Source organism: Alligator mississippiensis, chromosome 3, assembly GCF_030867095.1.
Source record: "Alligator mississippiensis isolate rAllMis1 chromosome 3, rAllMis1, whole genome shotgun sequence".
NCBI classification, from domain to species: Eukaryota; Metazoa; Chordata; order Crocodylia; family Alligatoridae; genus Alligator; species Alligator mississippiensis.
Window position 1 is genome coordinate 78,133,922 of NC_081826.1, and position 16,735 is coordinate 78,150,656.

Genomic DNA, 16,735 nt, shown 5'->3' on the forward strand with positions numbered 1-16,735 from the left:
TGATGATGATCTAAAGCAAAAAAGTAAATGACACCATTACAAAGGTGATAGTTACTGCTCTTGTTCAGATTGAGGCTTTTCCAGGAAAAATAAAATTCCTTTTTCTCAGGTAATCTTTTTTTTTTCCTTCAGTGCATCAGGGTTTAATCAGAGTCTGCTCCAAGCCAATCGTGTTTTCAAGGGTAAGCTTATTTTTCAGATCCTTTAAGATACTAATTAGAAATGTTTCTAATTTTAAAAATTCAAAGGATGGAGTTAACTGCTTATAGATGGTAGATCTGTAAGGAGTTAACTGTTAATATGTTACGCTTGACTGAAAAGAATCTCTCTAAAATATGTCTTAGAGATAAAATAAAATGTAGGTTCAGTACATGATTTGGAAAAAATTTAAAGTAGCTAGTTCCCTTTGCTATCTCTAATAAGGTAAAACAGAATGCTGTGTATTTAACCTTCTGATTTAAATCTGATTTTCAGTTACTGAAGTTATTGAGACTATATATATGCCTACTTATAGATTTCTAGGGTCAGAAAGAACCTATTAGATCATCAATATTATATAAAGTAAGTATATATCTTAACAGTTATGAAAAATGTTTCATAGTTTTATAGTTGGTAGGGTCAGAAGGGACCTGAGCAGATCATCAAGTCCAACCCCCTGCCATGGCAGGAAAGAGTACTAGGGTCAAACGACCCCAGCAAGGTGTTCATCTAGCCTCCTCTTAAAGACCCCCAGGGTAGGAGCCAGCACCACTTCTCCTGGAAGTTGGTTCCAGATCCTAGCCGCCCTGACTGTGAAGTAGCGCCTCCTGATGTCTAGTCTGAATCTACCCTCTGCCAGCTTGTGACTGTTATATCTAGTCACTCCTGGTAGTGCTCGGGGGATCAGGGATTCCCCCAATGCCTGTTGGTCCCCTCTGACTAGTTTGTAAATGGCCACTAGATCCCCCCCCTCAGCCTTCTCTTGTGGAGGCTGAACAGGTTCAGGTCCCTTAGCCTCTCCTCGTAGGGCCTGCCCTGCTGCCCCCTGATCATGCGAGTGGCCCTCCTCTGAACCCTCTCCACGTTGTCCACATCCCTCCTGAACTGCGGCGCCGAGAACTGGATGCAGTACTCCAACTGTGGCCTGACCAGTGCCGCATAGAGGGGGAGGATCACTTCCTTGGACCTGCTTGCGATGCATCTGTGGATGCATGCCAAGGTACGGTTGACCTTCCTGACCACGACCCCACACTGCCGGCCCATGTTCATTTTGGCATCAGTAATGACTCCAAGATCCTTTTCTGCCTCTGCACTGACAAGAAGGAAGTTGCCCAGTCTGTAGGTGTGCTGCTGGTTCTTCCTCCCCAGGTGCAGCACCTTGCACTTGTCAGTTTTGAAACCCATCCTGTTCTCTTCCGCCCACCTCTGTAACCTGTCTAGGTCCGATTTGCAGCTTATTCCTCCCTTCTAGCGTGCCCACTTTCCCCCACATCTTAGTGTCGTCTGCGAATTTGAACACGGTGCTTTTTACCCCCTCGTCCAAGTCACTGATGTAGATGTTGAACAGTGCAGGACCAAGCCCTGGGGAACCCCACTGCCCACATCTCTCCAGGTTGAATAAGACCCATCCACCACCACTCTCTGGGTGTGGCCCTCCAGCCAGTTAGTGACCCATTTGACTGTAGGTGTCGATGCCACAGTCCCCTAGTTTTTTAATGAGAATGGGGTGAGAGACAGTGTCGAAGGCCTTCCTAAAGTCCAGAAAGACTACGTCCGCCACGTTATCTGCATCTAAGGCTTTTGTGACCTGGTTGTAGAAGGCCACCAGGTTGGTCTGACAGGATCTGCCTCTAATGAACCCATGCTGGTTGTCCCTAAACATAATTTCCCTTGCTGGCCCTTCGTGGACATGTGCTAGGATAATTCTCTCAAAAAGCTTACCCAGGATCGAGGTAAGACTAACTGGCCTGTAGTTTCCTGGGTAACTTCTTCCTCCCTTTTTTGAAAATGGGAACCACATTGGCCCTTTTCCAGTTCTCTGGCACCACACCAGAATACCACAAGCGCTCGTAAAGCCATGCCAGGGGTCCCGCAGTGACTTCTGCTAATTCCCTCAGTGCTCTGGGGTGGAGATCATCAGGACCAGCTGATTTAAATACATCCAGTCCCTCCAGAAGTTCCCTGACACGGTCCTCACTGACCGTAGGCCTGGGTGCGCCTCCCCTGGGGCCTACAGGGGTCCCAGTGGAGGGGATGACTGGGTCCCTGCTCAGGAAAATGGAGGCAAAGAAATTGTTAAATAGGTTAGCTTTATCGTCTGGTGCGATGACCAGATTTCCTAGTGTGTCTTGCAGAGGCCCCACGTTACCTGGTACCTTTTTTTTACCCCCTATGTATTTAAAAAAGGACTTCTTGTTGTCCTTGATCTGGGTAGCTAGTCCCAGTTCCATCTGTGTCTTGGCCTTTCTGACCACCCTTTACAGCCCTGAGCAACCAAGGTATAGTCCTCCCTGGTGATGGCCCCTCCCTTCCATTGGGTGTACATCTCCTTTTTAGCTAGGAGACATTCCCGTATGCTTTTGGTGAGCCATGGGGGCTTTTGCGCCCTCTTGCCCCCTTTGATCTGTGTTGGGATTACCTCCCTTTGTTAATTTACTGATTTTTTTTTCCCCCCTCCCCTACCCCCCCCCCCCCACTGTCCTCTAGGAATTTGATGGGAAAGGAGCTTCTAAATCAGAAGAGCCCCCAGCAGTTGGAGAGGTCAGAACAGGAAAATGGAAAGTACCAACATATAGGGACTATCTGGATCTTTTTAGAAGTCTTCTGAACTGTGACGCAATGAAGGTAAAACACACTTAATACTGAGATCTGATGACAGGGTTGGATTCTGATACCATTTTGTTTAAATTTTATTACGTGTTGGATTTTTAGATATAGCTTTTCAGTGTTCTAAAACATATTTCTCTTTCTTCTACGAAGGAGTCTGTTTTTGCAGATGAAAACTTTCTGACAATAAATTCACCCCTGCAGTCTCTGAATCGTTTGTTGTATGATGAACTTATAAAATCTATATTGAAGATTATTGAAAAATTGGACCTGACAGTTCAGAAAATGACTTTTAGTGAACAGGTGAGATCTTAGCCTTTCACTTACATTTTTTTGTTATGGTATAGCCTCTGAAATCTTTCCTTGAAATGAAATAAAATTGAAAGCTGTCAGAATGTATTAATATTTATTTCTGGAAACTGTTCTACTTCAGTGCAGAAAGATGGACTAGATAATTTCTTGATGTCTACTAGACCAACATTGTATGATTTCCATTTTCAAAAAGTGTGGTTTGCTTCAAATTAGACAAGCTATCTTTAATGGTATTTTGTGGCATCTTATTTTACTCTTGTGAGTGAGCATCTAATTACAAATCCAAAGAATTATGTCTTTCACTTTTCAAAAAGGCAGATTAATTTGTTACAAGTTAATTTTTCCCACTGTTGCTAATTCTTAGTACTAAAATGTTGAGTCATTCTGTCATGCTGTCTGTTGTGCCACAGATTTCAGTAGCATGTGCCTTTACTTATTTTCAGGCTGAAAGTGAATCTGGCGATGTTATGATCATACCTTCTTCTGATCCAGCTTCAAACCTTCAGCCAGCCAAGCCTACAGATTTTATTGCATTCATTAATCTAGTGGAATTCTGCAGGTACTGCATATTTAAGATTAATTTAAGAATTAGGAAGCATGTTTTAGGGACAGTAGGGGCTATGCAAAACTGAAGGAATTGGGTTTCTTCCCCCTCTGGAAAGATGAGGGTTTTCAAACTAAGCAGGGGTGTGTATATAGTCATGGGACTTCTGAGGTGTCATAACTATTTGCTTCAGGCTTTTATTTAAAAGGGCACTGATGCTCCAGTCAGCTGTTTGGGCTCATTAATGAGCACCAGCTCAATGGAGAAATATCATCCTTTGAAACAAAAGCCACGATGAGCAGCTGAGTAGTTCATCCTTAATTGGGCAACCTGCTGTAAAGTACCCAGATGGCAAGCAACCAAGATATATAAAATCTGGGTTCTGTGTATAATTTAAGCACACTTATTTCATGACATGTACCCATGTTTGAAATATCTTTTAAAATCTGCAAAGGCAAGAATGCTAACTAATCAGAAGACAATAAATGTGTAGGATATAGGGGAGAATATTAAATCTAAGTACAATGGGCAACTGAAACTTCATAGAACGAGGATTGACAACGTATACCCATGAGCCAGATCTGATCTACAGAGCCAGAGGACTTTGCCTGTGCCCATGTCTGTACCCACACTGGGGCTGAGTAGGGGGCAGACACCTTCCAGCTGCACCCATGCCACTACCATTTCTCCCCACCACTTTCAAAAGTTGTGGCATGAGCACAGTTTCCAGCTGGTGTAGAGCTGTGCTGGAGGTGGGGAGATTTCAGCTTCACCCACGAGGCAAGGGGCAGAAGAATACAGGGAGAAGCAGCAGCAGGGTGGCCACAGCTTCTAGCTCCTCAGCCCCAGTGTCCCCACCATTTTGGAAACTGTTTGTGCCCCAGCCAGGAAACAAGGAGGCCTGAGAGAAGCAATGGCAGCATGGGTGCACCTGCCTGGCCCTGGCGCCAGTATAGGGAAAACCCTTTGCTGCTAATGCCCAGTCAGGACTCCAGTCCATATCAGACCAGAGCCTAGTCATTTGAGTCACAGTTCATAAAAGTTTCCGATCCCTGGCATAAAAAATTGCACCAGGCTTCAGGATATGTGATGCTAGAAGAGGTTGTAAGGGAGGCAGACAGAAAAGAAACTTAAAATTCCCTCTTGGGTGTTCTTGTCACCAGTGGAGTACTTAAAAAAGATGGTCTTTAACTTAGGAATTTGATTTTCATTCATTTTTATTTTCAAAGGCTGAAAACAGTAGGTGGTGGGGAGGTGTTATCTATGTCTGATTTTGGATTTGACTCATCAGAACAGAGTGGGACAGTCACTTATGCAGGCAGTTTGAACAGAGTTAACTTGAATTAGCCCTGATAGTCCCAAGAAAGTGTTACCTCAGTACTTTTGTAGGCATGTCACAGGTATTTAGGATTGGATAATCGGCTCGTATATCTTCAGGATTCCAGATTAAAAGGCTTTGTCTTGGGAGAAATCCAACTTGTGTTTTCAACCAGAGACTTTGTTGACTTATAAAACATACTGCATACCTTAAAAATAAAGCTATTATACTGAGTACTAGACATTATATAGAAGAATTTATGAGGACTTCTGACCTCTCATGGTTTACATGGTCTACCTTTTTCTGACAGATGTGCCACAGATTGCCCTCCATCCCAATTTGTAGCATAACGTATTAAAAAAACTATTACAATGTTCTACTATGATGGACCAAAACTCTTCAGGTGTTCAGGATTATCAGAGAGGTGGTTAGCTAGGTTAGTCTGAAGTCTGGCAGAAGGTAGAGCAGGATAAGACTTTAGAGGCTAGCTGGTTCAGAGAGGCATGAGCTTTCATAGGCATCTAATGCAGCAAGTTCTTTCTTAAAATGGCCTATGCCTCTCTGAACCAGTTAGTCTCTACCATGTCACTCTGCCCAGCCTTCTGACTGAGCAACATTATTGAGCGACGTTGCATATACTCTTAAAAATGATCATCAGTTAGGGTTGGGAAGAAATTTATTTTGCTCCTGATAGCATGTCATTTAATTACTACAGTCAAAGGATTGTCACTTCTTTGACGTATTCCTTCACTGGTTTATGCTAGATTAATTGTTGACACATTCTACTTTTTGTCAGTGCTCATATCTTTCACTTCCAAGCTGGAAAGAAGTTTGTACTTACTTCAATTCAGCTTTTGTTGAATGTTTCCTTTGCATCTATTTTGCAGAGATATACTGCCAAAGAAGCATCTTGAATATTTTAAGCAATGGGTGTATTCCTTTGGTTATGAGCTTATTATACAGTCAACACGGCTACCTCTTATTAGTGGATTCTACAAATTGCTCTCTGTTGTAATGAAAATTGTCAAGAAAATAAAATATTTTGAGGTGAGTTTTTTGTTGTTTTTTTTTTTACCAACTGGAATTGTTTAATATGATATTACTGTCTGTGTATTTCAAAATATATGTGCACAACTGAAAGTGTTTAAATGGCAATTATTTCATATTTTATTTCTGATATGTAGGGTAAAGTACATCTTTTGCACAAAAATCCCTGGAAAAACCAGTATTAGGCTGAAAAGTCATTTTTTAAAGAGACTCTATCTATAGAATGCTCTTTCCTGGATCTTAAAACCACATCGATAGAGAAATCCAAGGTCTGTCTATACTGCAGAGAGAACTGAGACACAGACATGAGAACTAACTTAAAGAAGCTAACAGCTACTGGAGGAGAGTTGATTGGCTTATATACCACAGTGTAGTGATTAGAGCATTTGTCCTGAAGCAGGACACCTGTCTGGGGTCCTCAAATTGCAGTCTATTGAGCATCCAGCAGTGGGTGCTTGATTGGATTCTGTCATACTGAAGCTATCTCAAAGAATATGGACAGGAAGGATCAATTTTTCAGCTAGGTCACCATAGACTTCCGGAGGAAATTACTTAGGCATTTTATCCAGGTCAGCCCAAGGGGACTGCTGCTGTGGTGTATTGATGCTGTTTTCTACATCACCCTCTTTTTTTCCTCTCCCCACTTTTCTGGGTATATCTTTGTAATCCTACATAGTGTCAGGCATAACCTGTTCTTGGATGGGGGTGAAAAGGAAAAGCAGGAGTGATACTTGTTGAACTCATTTTTCTCTCCATTCATGTGCATATTGGACAATAGCAGTTGAATTTCATGTATGGTATGTCCAGAAGCTGAAAGGGGGAGCAGGCCATCAGCACACATTGCTTATGTTTAATGGTGGGAGAATTAATGTGTGCATTAAACTTTTACTGTGGAAGATCCCTTGGTAAATGGGATTGCTCACCTAGCAATTTATTCTGAACCTAACTTGTGTATTAAGTCTTCCCACATGTCAGAACTGTCTGTGTGTACTGGTGTTTGCTTGTCTCTCTGTCATTGGCTTTGTTCATATCATTGATTGTAGTTTGTTATACAGGATGTAAGTCCTGGGACTCAGAAAAAATATCCTGAAGACCCTGAGAAGAGCTCTTGTTTTGCGTTATTTGCAAAATTTGGAAAAGAGGTAAACTTTTTTTTTAATTGCAGTCTGAATACAGTCACATGTTGATAGCAACAGTATCCTATAATTTTCTCATGTATGTATTTCATCGTTTTGGATTATAGGAGGCTTACTTTAAATTCACCTCTTTTCTTCAGGAGAGACTCCTGAATCACCTCTGTAAGCAACCAACTCATGTTTCGGTGAACAAATCAGCTTTATGTCTCTATATATCACCAGAAAACTACTGAGAAGTCTGCAGTAGAATTCATACCTGTTTACTGCTAGTGTTTAAAAGAAAATACTGCCATCACATAACATTAACTAAAGTTCTATCAGAAGAGCAGTATAAAACTGAAAACAGTGTAAATCAGCTGGGTTTAAGAGATCAAGGACTTGAGTGTGAAGGAGGCCTGCTGTTCTCTTGAGTAAAAAGCTATCTGGAACCTATCCCAAACAGGGAGAAAACTTGTAGGGAAAAACTCCAGACTAATTTAAGGTAATAAATGACCAGCAATGCTATTCAGTGAGATTAAAGGTTATTTAGGTATGACCTAAAAACTAAAGGGATATTTTTGCCCCCGTTTTTCAATAATAACAACAGTGTTGCTCAAGATGGAAAAAAGCTGGCTAAGGGAGATTACAGTATGGGAATGGAAGCTACCACAATTGAGGTTGAAGTACAGTTCAAGAAGCTTAATGCACTTGTATGGGTTTTGGGTGCGAAATTTGGATGTATCCCAGAATTTGGAAAGAACTGGCGTGTAAAATTGCAGATCTGATTATAAGGATTTATACTAAATTTATCAAATTGTGTTGTAATCCAGCATTCTCTACCTTTTGATAAACCCATTTTGTGTTCTGCTCCTTTTTCATTTACACTCATTCATTTTATCCTTTCTTTCAAATGTTTTCTGTATCCTTGTATTTTGTTAACTGATATGTTTGTTTTTGCCCTTTTTACTCCTTTCTTTAGATGGACACATCAGCTGTTTGCCAGTCATATATCAGCCATGATTTGGTTTGTTGTTTATAAAAATGAATTTTGAATAAGTAGAAATTGGAAAACAGAAGGTTTCTAATCATTGGAGCAGTGAGGTTTCAGAACAACCTGTCAGTTGCAATAGTGGGGGCAAAATCCAAAGCACTTTTAAGATGGAACTTTAATAAGTTTATGAAAGGGATTGTATGATGGTATTTGCTTTTGATAACATGGGACAGATGCTTGATGAGGATTCCTTCCAGTTTTGTGTTGCTATAACTCATTTACATTCTTCACTTATGAAATGTCAAGTTCATTGAGGAAATAAAATCACTTTATGGTTTCCTCTTCTACTCCTCCCCCCTCCCTGCTCCCATCTTCTCTAATAGCAAACATTTGTGTTAGGCTTGAACTCTAGGGAGGAAAATAAATCCTGCTTACTATAAAATAAACAGCAAATATATCTGCCAAACACAAATAACAGATTCAAGGGGAGAATTCTCATTGTTTTGGAATGTGGGTGGCAAATTATTTCCTGTACTGCAATAGAACTGTCTTGTTTGGTCAGCGTACAGCAGGGATGTTGAACTCATTCAGGTCCAGGGGCCACATGAATGACATGGGGCCAGTCTGTTGATCGGATTCAACCACAGACTGGCCGCATGTGCTAGACCCAGCACACAGGGCCAATCTGGCACAGGCACCGCTTGCAGTGCACATGCTGGACCAGCCCTGTGCTCTGCATGCAGAATGTATCCTATCCCAGTCCTGCATGCCACATGCAGCACATGGAACCAATCCAGTGCACACTGTATGTAGCATGTGGATCCACTCCAAGAACTGCAGGGAGCACCACAGGTGGGATGATAGGACTCCATGGCCTTAGAGATTAAATTTTTGACACCCGTGGTGCGCAGCGATGCTGTTCAGTTGTGTGCACTCTGATAGTTGGTTATTGTTCTTAATAATGCACAGCATCCAGATCCTGCACCCTGATCTATAGTTTTGAGTTACGTAAAAAACTTGTAACAATTGGTGTTCAGAATTGCACATTATGAAACAATTTCTATTTGTCATTAAACATTATCTAGAATATAAAATGATGACCTGAGCCACTGTGTTAGAAATAACTCTCTGAATAGGATAGGTTTTATTCTGAGAAGCAGTTAATTTTTGGGTATTGTGGAACAAGGTAGGAAGCAAATTCTATAATCCAGTGGGGGCCCACCTTTTTTGGCAAGTGTACCACAAATTAAGCCCTGCATCCTCCAAGAATGCCACTCTAGTCCCCTTCCCCTGCCCAATCAACTGCTCTGCTTTCTGTTCCCTGCCCAGTCTGCTGCTGTGCTACCTATCCCCTCTCTGATCTGCTGTGCCACACACAAAGGCTGCCCATGCTAGTTGTCTCACACATGCCACATGCCCAACTCTGGCAAAGTCCTTTATTTTTTGGCTTTAGAGTTTTAGTCCAGAAAGATGGCTTTTACAGTATTAGCTGAAAGTATCATTACGTTTTCTGTTGATTGCATGCTGTGTAAGTTTGACCAGTGAGCATATTATTATTGAGATGAAATTGGCCAGCTATAATATTGATATCAAAATCAAACTTTCTTTTTAGTAATACATATGCTTATGGCATATTTAAAAAGAACCACTACTCAGTTTAAATGTATTTTAAATTTTGTTTGAATGAACTGAAATAAACCCCAAAATATAAAACTTCATAAAACCCTACCAAGATCCAAGAATTGCCAAAAGGTTCTTGACCTAATTTTTTTATCTGAAAATTAAAAATTTTAAGTGCAAGCCTTATCCTTCAGATATTTTCCAGGCGACTTTGTATTTTCGTCATTCTGAGCTTGATTTTCTACTTCAGTGAAGAAATCCCACAGTTCTATGAATTACGTGCTTCATATAGCGTAATGGGCAACAAGATCGTAAACTTTTGTTTGCCACCTAAACAAGTGATGTGTGTAACTCTTGTGTTCTTATGTTTCTGAATTTTAGGTGGCAGCAAGAATGAAACAGTACAAAGATGAGTTGTTAGCATCTTGTCTGACGTTTGTGCTCTCCTTACCTCATGACATCATTATGCTTGATATCAAAGCTTATGTTCCTGCATTGCAGGTGGGTCAGTTAGCACACATTTTTTAAGCTAGTTTTGTAAAAGTCTGTTTATATGATCTTACTATCTTATTTTCTCAGGCAGGCAAGCTGCCTTTAGATTTTTGGGTTTTTTTTCATGTCATCATCATGTTAAAGTATACATTTATTGACTTTTTTTTGTGTTAACTGGTAAATTTGCATGACAGATTTTCAGGGTCAGAGCTGTTTAGCAGTTCGAATACAAGGCCTGCTTATGCAGTAAGCTCTAAGGCCCCTGGCAGACATTACGCTGAAGACATGCTTAACCACTTAATCACATCTTAAGTAGTAGTACAACTAATGGTGTTATAAAACAAGCAATAAACCATAAATTTGTTACAGAAGAGGTGTAACAACTTCATGGCTGGTTCCCATTGTGCTTTAAATTGAATGTGTGGCCAGACATTGGCTAATCAGGGTTACCAACCTTAAGGGTACATTGAGTGAAGGGCTGTGATGCACCCCCAGGGCTGGGAGCCCCAGGCAGCTGACTACCACTCCCAGCCTCAGGGATTCATTTGGAGCCCTTGACTGATGCGCTCCTGAGGCTGGGAGCAGGGGTCAACTGAGTGGCTTGCTGCTTGCTGGTACATGGGGAGCCCAGGATCATGACCCCAGGCTCTCCCCATGCTGGCAATATGGCATGATTGGGATCTGATCTTACATCCCATAATCATATCTTCTGCCATGCACATGTAGCATGGCACGAGGCACAATTGTTGGTATTGTGCATCAAATCCCATTATGCCTTTAACTGAATGCTTGCCAAGGGCCTAAGATATTAGCAAATTTGCAGATGTTAGCAAATAATTTATCAAACTGTCATACCAACTGTTCAGGAACTAAAAATAGGAAGAACACTTTTTTTTCCTTATCATATGGTTGCTTATTTTTTTTCCATTTAAATCTCTCTCTTTTTTAATGAATGCTATATAATGGCCTTGTTTAACACACAGAATGCGTTTAAGTTGGGTCTCAGCTATACCCCTATGGCTGATGTGGCTCTCAGTGCTCTAGAAGACTGGTCCTCTTACATACCCAAAAACATAATGCAGCCTTACTACAAAGATGTCTTACCTCTTCTTGATGGCTATTTGAAGACTGCTACGTCACCAGGTATATTGAAGGGAAAAATGAAATGTGTAATGTGGGAATATGGAGAGGGCATTTGCTAGCTGTAGTATATTAAAGTATTTAATTAAAAAGTAGCTCTTGGGGGCATGAATTTGAAAGCCTTGCAGTGTATTGTGGAAATTCTTGCATGTGGAATACTAGTGTTTCTATCCCAAACCCCACCCCACTTCCCCCAGCTCTGCGTTATCTGAAAACCCCTCCCGGGTTATTTCAGATAACCAGAATTTTTACATAACTGGCAATCCCCTTACCCCAAGGATGCCAGATAACAAAGCTTTTACTGTATCTTGCCAGCGAGAATTCTTTGTGAATGGGCTGAAATTCTGTGGATGTGCTGAAATCCTCCTGGGTCTGTTTTGCTCTCATCTAAAATAATTAGCTTTTCTCAGTGCTCTTGGTTCAAGTAACAGGCACAAATTGGAGGCTGAAAATGTTCCTTATTACTTCTCTTTAATTAGCTGTCAAATAATAAGTTTTTCTGTAAAATCTATAGAACTTCTTTGTGTCCAATGATATGCTACCCTCTCAGTTGCTTGGTCAAAGACCCTTTTGATGAGAATTGCTTTGTCCTTTCTCGCCACCTTTCAAGTTCAAATATATCTCCTCTTCAATTCATTCAAGTTCTCATTCCTTGGAGACAAAAATCTGTTCTCTCTTTGATGAGATGCTTCCTTTTAGTCATCAGTCAGTCTTAAATGTTTCTTAAAACTAGAGGGGGTTTTTGTTTTCAACCTAAAAACTTCATTTCTCCTGTTGCAAAAACAAGTTGTTTTGTAAAATACTTGTGAAAGAAGGTAAATGACAGGTACAGGAAGTGAATATTAATAGGCTGTTGTTTGTTGTTGATCAGATGAGTTCCAGAATAATTGGGAAGTGAAGAAGCTTTCTCAGGCAGTCCAGAAAGGATTTAACAAAGTTGTGATACAACGTCTGAGAAAAGCAAAGGCCCTTTCATTGGTAAAGCCTCCTCTTTATTTTTTCCCCTTAATACTATAAGACTTATTCTGCTTAGATTTCAAACCAAAGAGTATTATGCCTTTTGCAAATAGAAGTGAAAATGTACTGTATTATATTTTAAACTAGACTGCATTATTATTTATTGACTTGAGCTTTATGTTGTCATTAGTTTTTTTTTTATATTGCTTAGTAAATGCATCCTTGTATGTTTTTTTTTTTTTTCTTTCTTCTTATGTAGCTTAAAGCCTGCTAGAACATTGGTTAGATGGATTTTATTGTCATGTTACAAAACTGATTTCTGTATGTATTTTCAGGTTTTGTAGAGCATCTTAATTGTGGAATTCACCTTGTGTGACAGAATTATTCAGTAGTCTCAGTTTTTATTTTTCCTCAGAATATGCTTCTTGCACATATGTTTACAAAGAAAATCTTGATAAATTGACCCCAGTGTAAACTGATTCAGTGAAGGCTGCATGAATTGGCAGACCATGAGAAATGGTTGCACTTACAAGTATGAACAACCCCATTTATTTCAATGGCATTTTCACTCTGAAATCTAAACATCATAATCTGTGGCGTAATGAACACTGGAAATGTACTGGCAGTGTAAAATAGTTTTTTAGATCAAATAATATAGGGGCTAAGAAATTGGTTGTCATTAATTTTACTTTCAGTTCTATAAAAAATCTAATTCTAACAGAATGTTTTTGAGTTTAGATCAAGGTTGCAGCGGAGTACATGAAGTCTTCCTCATAAAGCATATCTGAATTTACTGTCTGGTAGTCTAAATGCTACACTTTAAAATTGGAATCTTGACTATCTAATGGCATAGTTCATGAATGGCATTTTGTGGGGATGGCTGTTTTTTTAATCCTGTCTAAAACTTCATGCAAAGTCATTTAAGTCAGACATACCACTTGCACAAGCCAGTGATTTCCTTCACAGTTGAAAATATTTAGGCATATAAAAACTAGGTTATCCTGTTTGTGCATAAAGATATTATGTTAAATCTAGTGTCTTGTGAACAAAGCCAGATAATTCACACATGGAAGTAAATTATTCTGTGTCAATACAGGTTCTTGTCTACCAACCCTTTTGAAATCAGCTTGGTACCTCAATACAGATTTAGATGCCTACTGTTAAAATTCTGTTTTTGAAAAAAATTCTTGGCCTTTAAAACAATTTTTGTGACATTTTACATCTACGAATGTGTAATATTCCCCCTACAGAATGTTGACAATTTTTCCACAAAACTTTCATCCTTCCTGTGAAAATTGGAAGCATCTTAAAGATAAAGTGATTATTTTGATGTCTTAAAATAAATTGGATTGGGGAGAGAAACTGCATATGAAACCAGTTATCTTTTAAATATTTTTCTAGTTCTCCTCTTACTGAGTCAAGAAGGTTATCTTTTCATTTTGCATACACAGGTGAATTGAGGTCCCAGGCTTATATTTGCTTATATGCATAAAGTTTACATAGGTCCATCAGTGCCCTATTGTATTAATTTTGTAATGATATTCTGAATTACCCAGAATGAAGATCTCTCTTTGGAGGCAATGAGATCTAGAGTGGTACAGCTTCTTGGTTCTTTAGGAGGTCAGGTCAACCGAAACTTAGTTACAGGTATGTATCTTATAAACATTATACATTTATGTTCTTTCATATACACCTCACTTGAAATAAAGCTTTATAAACCTTATTCTTTTATGAAATGCACAAACCTGCTGTGGGAATGGTTCTCTGTCAGCGTGACAGGAAATTGAGGGTCTCAATTGGAGGACTCAGGTTGCCTGTACATGAATGCCAGGAGCACGGGGAAGAAGCAGGAGGAGCTAGCCCTCCTACTCTCCAGTGGGCATTACGATCTAGACCTGATGGGACTCCCCACATGATTGGAATGTAGCCGTAGGGGGTTATACCCTGCACAGAAGGGACTATGTAGGGAAGAAAGGTGGAGGTGCCCCTCTCCGTGAGGGAGCAGTACACCTCCTTGGAGGCCGACATCAGCTCCAGAGAAGAGTGGCTCAAAATCCTGTGGGTCAAACTACTGGGGGGGGAGTTGGGGCGCGATGAGAGGGATCTAACTGTAGTTGTATACTACAGACCACCAAACCAGGAGGAGGAGCTCAATCTGGAGTTCTCTCGAGAACTGGCAGAGGCCGTGGCCACATGGGACATGGTCGTCTTGGGCGACTTCAATTACCCAGATATCTCTTGGGAGGAACACTTGGCCAAGTTTGATCGGTCGTGTTGCTTCCTGACCAGTATTGAAGAGCTCTACCTGACTTGGGAAGTGCATGGGCCAGCCAGAGGTAATGCTGTCCTAGACTTGGTCTTGGCCAAAAGAGACGATCTGGTGAGCGGCTTGAATATAGAGGATAGCTTGGGTGACAGTGACCATGAAACTATAATATTCACTGTCCATTGCAAGGCAGGCAAATCAGCTAGCAGGGTTGAAGTTTTGGACTTCAAAAAAGTGAATTTCAGCAGGCTCAGGGCAATAGTATGGGAAGTGCTGCGGGACCAGGGACTGAAGGTAAAAGGAGTGCATGAAGAGTGGTTGTTCCTCAAAGACATGATCCTCAAAGCACAAAAAATGTCCATTCTCATGCAGAGGAAAGGTAGCAGAAGGGCTGGTAAACCCTCTTGGCTTAATAGGGACATCATAGTCCTCTTGAAAAAGAAGAAAGAGGCATACAAACAATGGAAGCTTGGGACAGTCCCCAAAGAGTACTATACAGCAACAGCCCACACTTGCAGGGAACAGGTTAGAAAGGCTAAGGTGGCAACTGAATTTAAACTAGCAACAGAAATCAAGGACAATAAGAAGTCCTTCTTTAAGTATATAGAGAACAGGAGGAAAACAAATGGAAGTGTTGGACCATTGCTTAACAACTCAGGACAGCTGGTTACTGACACTCAGGAGAAAACTGAACTCCTGAATGACTACTTTGCTTCAGTATTTCACTGGACTAAGGGGAAAATCATACTAGATAAGGTTCAGAATGGGCATGGTGGGAATGACCACCTTCCTACTGTTGATGTTGAGCTGGTATGTGATCAGTTAGGAAAGTTAAACATTTATAAGTCAGCAAAACCAGGTGAACTTCTTCCAAGAGTGCTGAAGGAGCTGACCAAAGTCATTGTGGGACCTCTGGCGAAACTCTTCCAAAACTTATGGTGCTTGGGGGAGGTCCTTGAAGACTGGAAGAGGGCCAATATTGTGCCCATCTTCAAGAAGGGAAGGAGAGAGGCCTGGGGCAACTATAGGCCAATTAGCCTAACTTCTATCCCAGGGAAAATCCTGGAAAAATTCATGAAGGAGTCTATGTGCGATACACTTGCAGGAGGTGGGATTCTGAATGACAGCCAGCATGGCTTTGTTGTGGGTAGGTCTTGTCTTACCAATCTCATCTCCTTCTACGACGAGGTAACTCACCACCTGGATAAGAGAGAGGAGATCAACATTGTATACGTAGACTTCCAAAAGGCCTTTCACCTGGTATCCCATGATGTTCTCATGGGAAAGTTGGAGGATTGCGGGCTTAACTGCTAGACAGGTAGATAGGGAGTTGGCTACGGGGTAGAACTCAGAGTTCTAAAGAACGGATCTGCGTTATCTTGGTGAAGTGGCCAGTCACGGGTCTATACTTGACACAACACACGGGTCTGTGCTTGACACAATAAGCAGCAATGGTCTCAAGTTGCAGCAAGGAAGTTTAGATTAGATATTAGGAAGAATTTTCTCACTCGGAGGGTAGTAAAACACTGGAACAGATTACCCAGAGAGGTGGTGGGATCTGCATCCTTGGAGATTTTTAAGACCTGGCTAGACAAAGCTTTGGCTGGGATGATCTAGTTGGGGTTGGTCCTGCTTTGAGTAGGGGGTCGGCCTAGATGACCTCCTGAGGTCCCTTCCAACCCTAATCTTTCTTCTATGATTCTATGCCTAATCTTACACACTTGAAGGCTATTCTGTTGATTTCAGAAAGCTAGTTTTGTTATGTAGAGTTGTACCTTTTAGTCCTTAGAGCAGTGATTCTCAAGATTTTTAGATTCAAGGCACCCTGCAGAAAATGCTGGCTTTTAATTTTGTTTTTTTTACTACAGAAAAATTATAGTGCAATTCTGTTGCAGACAACTCAGACCACAACAGGGACAGAATGTTTTTAATCCTACAGATTTCTATTTGAAATCTTCGGGTTTATTTTGTAAATCATGTTTGCACACCCTTGACAGGATTTCAAGGCACCCCAGGTCCCATGGTCTGTAGTATACACCTACAGCTGCTTTAAGGGATCAAAGTTTTGGGGCACATCTTGTGGTCCTCTTTGCTGTCTTTTCCCTTGTTCAGATTTTTTTATTGTTTT

The 16,735-nt window shown here is 40.8% G+C and overlaps 1 protein-coding gene across 5 annotated transcripts in view; it reads left to right on the top strand.

Moving 5' to 3' along the window:
• Nucleotides 1-16,735, top strand: part of PRKDC (protein kinase, DNA-activated, catalytic subunit) — a 127,903-nt gene that overhangs the window by 14,013 nt on the left and 97,155 nt on the right. For 4 of the 5 annotated variants that reach the window (XR_009460734.1, XM_019498583.2, XM_006268817.4 and 1 more), the window contains exons 14-23: nt 133-182; nt 2,686-2,823; nt 2,959-3,108; nt 3,561-3,676; nt 5,867-6,026; nt 7,082-7,168; nt 10,134-10,253; nt 11,228-11,387; nt 12,256-12,362; nt 13,898-13,988. Coding sequence is in view for 4 of the 5 variants with exons in the window: in XM_019498583.2 (XP_019354128.2) it covers nt 133-182; nt 2,686-2,823; nt 2,959-3,108; nt 3,561-3,676; nt 5,867-6,026; nt 7,082-7,168; nt 10,134-10,253; nt 11,228-11,387; nt 12,256-12,362; nt 13,898-13,988 (1,179 nt within the window). In the remaining variant the exon portion in view is untranslated. Of the gene's footprint in view, nt 1-132; nt 183-575; nt 1,199-2,685; nt 2,824-2,958; nt 3,109-3,560; nt 3,677-5,866; nt 6,027-7,081; nt 7,169-10,133; nt 10,254-11,227; nt 11,388-12,255; nt 12,363-13,897; nt 13,989-16,735 lie in introns of those variants that run through there. The other variant, XM_059724111.1, reaches the window with a different exon arrangement.